This window comes from Leptosomus discolor, chromosome 4, assembly GCF_034619465.1.
Source record: "Leptosomus discolor isolate bLepDis1 chromosome 4, bLepDis1.hap2, whole genome shotgun sequence".
Lineage (NCBI taxonomy): Eukaryota > Metazoa > Chordata > Aves > Leptosomiformes > Leptosomidae > Leptosomus > Leptosomus discolor.
In genome coordinates this window covers 47,259,596-47,262,983 of record NC_141394.1, presented here as the reverse complement: position 1 = coordinate 47,262,983, position 3,388 = coordinate 47,259,596, and the positions used below count along the sequence as shown (strand labels likewise).

The 3,388-nt window shown below is 67.3% G+C and overlaps 1 protein-coding gene across 1 annotated transcript; it reads right to left on the bottom strand.

Annotated features, from left to right (window-relative positions):
* Positions 1–937: 937 nt before the first annotated feature.
* On the bottom strand, positions 938–2,305 carry HELT (helt bHLH transcription factor). Its single transcript, XM_086464606.1, has 4 exons — positions 2,279–2,305; positions 1,801–1,905; positions 1,541–1,637; positions 938–1,434 (listed from the first exon to the last, which is right to left on the bottom strand). The coding sequence occupies exons 1-4, from the start codon at positions 2,303–2,305 to the stop codon at positions 938–940; spliced, it is 726 nt and encodes a 241-aa protein (XP_086320732.1).
* Positions 2,306–3,388: the final 1,083 nt, after the last annotated feature.

Sequence of the window (3,388 nt, the reverse complement as noted above, 5' to 3'; positions counted from 1 at the left end):
CTCAAAGCCTCCCCACCCAACTGGAATAAGTTAATTTACCCCTCGCCGGCTCCATCCCCGCGGGCCATACCCGGGCTGGGCTGCCCAGGGGGTGGCTGGGGTCCCCCTGCCCTCCTGCCAGAGGGTGCGGGGACACCCGGGGACGCTCGGTTCGGGTGGGACGGCAACTGCCCCGTGGGGCAGGGCAGGAGGGAGCCATGCCACGGTCCCGAAGGACTCGCTCTCAGGAGCTTTTACTGGGTTTATTCCCGGCGCTCTGCACCTCCGCAGTGGCCGCCGCCCCTCTGCGCCCTGTCCTGCGCCTTCCCCCTTCCTCCTCCGAACACGCCGCACCGCAGAGAAATTCGCTGGCAAAACGGACAGGAGATCCCGGTGCCTTAGGGAGCCCCCGGGACCATCCCCCGCAGCCGCGTGGGAGGGCAGCACCCACGGGGTTGCGGGGGGGACGGGACGGGACAGGACGGACACACGGACGGCACCGCCGGGACGCCCTGCCTCTGGCGGCTCTCCCAGCCCCCGGTGACGGCCCCGGCGCAGAGCCGGGCGGCACCGAGACCCGGCCCGCCGCAGTGCCAGCCCGCGGCCGGTGCGTGCAGCGGCCCCGCGGACCGCGTTTCCCCCGTGTTTTTTTTCCCCTGGGTGGGTAGGAGGGAGACCCCCGCCGCCACCCGGGGCAGCTCCCTCCCGGAATCAAGAAGGGGCGGCGGGTATAAACATTTATTCCAAGGCATCGCTTGTACAGTCACCGCACCCGGAGGTGGGAAGCAGAGCGGGCGGGGGCAGAGCCGGGCCCCCGGAGCGGGCGGGCGGGGGCACAGCCGGGCCCACGGGGGCTCCCCGCCCTCCGCGACCCCCGCGCGTCTCCCCGGCCCCGGCCGCCTCCCCGGTGCGCAACTCGCAGTGTCATAAATAGGATTGTTCAGGCGGGGGCGAGTCTCTATAGCATGGAGGGGGGCTGGCCCGGGGGCAGCCCGAAGGCGTTGGGGTGGGAATGGCCGAGGAGGTTGAGGTAGTGGCGGTCCAGGCCCTGCACGGAGGAGAGGAAGGTGCTGCGCTGCTGGCCGGGGCTGGCGAGGGGCACGGCGGCGTTGGGGAGGTGGTAGGGCAGGGAGGGGCTGCGGGCGGCGCCGTGCCAGGGGAAGGGCCCCCCCGAGGGCGGCTGGAGGACGGCCTCGCCGGGGCTGTGGCCGTGCCCGGGGCACTCAGGCCCGGGGTGCAGCTGGTAGGAAAAGTCCGGCTCCGGGAGGGAGCCCAGGGAGGTGAAGAGGGGCTCGGTGACGAAGCGCGCTTTGGACTGGAGGAAGGCCAGGATGCGGGCGTATTTGGTGTCTTTGGTCTCCATCCTCTCCACCGTCGTCAGGTAGTGGACCAGGTTCTTCATGCACTCGTGGTAGCCGTAGTGGAAATAGTTGGCGAACTCGGAGAGCAGCTCTGCTGGAAAGGAAAGGGCAGCGGAGCCGAGCTCCTCAGGGTCCCGCCTTGGAGGGGGGGCCGGGGCGTCCCGGCGAGGGGCCGCGGGGGGCCGCGCCCGCCCACCTACCCTTCTCCCGGCCGCGGGGGAAGTCCGCCGAGTGCAGGGCCCGCAGGTACTGCACCGTCATCTCCAGGATCTCCGCTTTCTCCAGCTTCCCCGAGCTCTGCAACGGGCGGGGGAGACGGGCATCACCTCTCCCCTGCGGCTGGGCTGCGCTGCTCTCTGCCGAGTCGCCCCCCCTCCCCCCCTGGGGCGCCGCTCCGCGCCGGGGAGAGAGGCGCAGGGGCTGCCCACCCCCGCCCCCACCCCACCACCCCCCCTCTTACCTGCTTGGCCAGAGCCATGGGCACCGTCTTGCCCAGCTCGGTGAGGCAGCGGTTGATGCGGTCCCTCCTCCGCTTCTCAATCACTTTGTGGGAAACCGGCGTCCTCTGCAAAACAGACGGGGCGCGTTAGCGGCGGGGAAGCAGCTAGATCCGGCCTCACCTGGGCACCCGCCCCTGGCCCCGACCTCTCCAGGGCAGCTGGTCCCGACCCCGCCGCGAGCAGCGGCACCGGGCGCGACGCGGCCCGGGGAGGGATGCTCCGGCGGCGGGTCCTCTCCGCGCCGCCCCGGGGGACTCCCCGTCTGCGCGGGCGGCCCCGGCAGGGCAGGCTTGTTTTGAGGGGTGGTGATGGGTTGTTGGGTTTTTGTTGTTGGGGGAGAGGGGGATTTTTTGGAAGGGAAAAGCGGTGAAGGGGGCCGGGTCCGGGTCCGCTCGGTGGTCCCGCAGAGCCGTGCGCGCAAGGCGGGCGGCGACTCACCCTCCGCTCCTTGAGCTTGGAGGCCATGGTGGGCACTGCATCCCCGCTCTCTCCGGGCCCTTTATAAAGCCATCACTTCTTGGGGGGGACCCCGGGGGGCCTCCACACGGGCCCGCTGATCCCATAGGATTAAGGACGAGCGGCGCCGGGGGAATGTATGCATTAAAGATCAGGGTGGAAGGAGGCGAGAGAGGGATGAGGAGGGTTTTTTTTTCGGTCGGGTGGTTTCCCCCCCCCCCCCCTCTTTTCTTTCTTCCCCCCCCCCCCCCCTTTCCTCGCCCCCGTCCACGCAGCCGGGGGCGGCCCAGCTGTGTCGCCCCACGTGGACCTCGGGGACACACGTGACGATCCCACAATAGTGGCGGGGATGCGGCGAGCGGGGCGCAGGGCGCGGTACCGCGCCCTGCGCCCCGCTCGCCGCATCCCCGGCCCCATCCCCGCCTGCCTGCAAATCCCCGGCACCCCCCACCCCTCCCTTTAGCCCCGGCGCTGACTGCATTTTAAAGCCTGTCCAGAGTCATTAAAGTAATTAAGTAAGCCCTTAATAGGCTGTTCCGCCCAGTTCAAGGGAGAACCCTTGGAGACGGAGTGGCCCCGTTTGTTCTCAGGCTTTTCTCACACGACTTGGTGACACGTCCATCTTTATAAGAGATGGCAGCGAGGCTTTTTTTGTTTACACCGCTTTATGCGCCGGGGACACCCCGGCAGGTGTGGGACCGGGGGGCTGGCACACGATATTCCCCCCTCACCCCCCTCTTTTTTTTTTTTTTTTTTTCCGCCGGCCCGGGGAGGCTCTCGCCAGCCTTTGGCACACGACGCTCCTTTTTTGTGTGGTGTGCGCGTCTGTGCGTTGTTGTTTTACCCCCCCTGCTCCCCCCCTCTTCTTTGGAGAGGCTCAATTTGTAGCCTATTATCCTATAGGAAAATGTCCCATTGAAAAGTATGAATAGTTTCATTGGGCCTAAATTTTAATAATGCGGGTCAAAGAAAAGAGGGGCAAATAAAGAGGGGATCGCAGCTGGTCCGAGAGTGCATTATTCGGTGTCACCTGCGAGCGGGATCGCCGACAGACCCCCTATTCATTTGCCTAATTTTGGTCAATTTAACAAA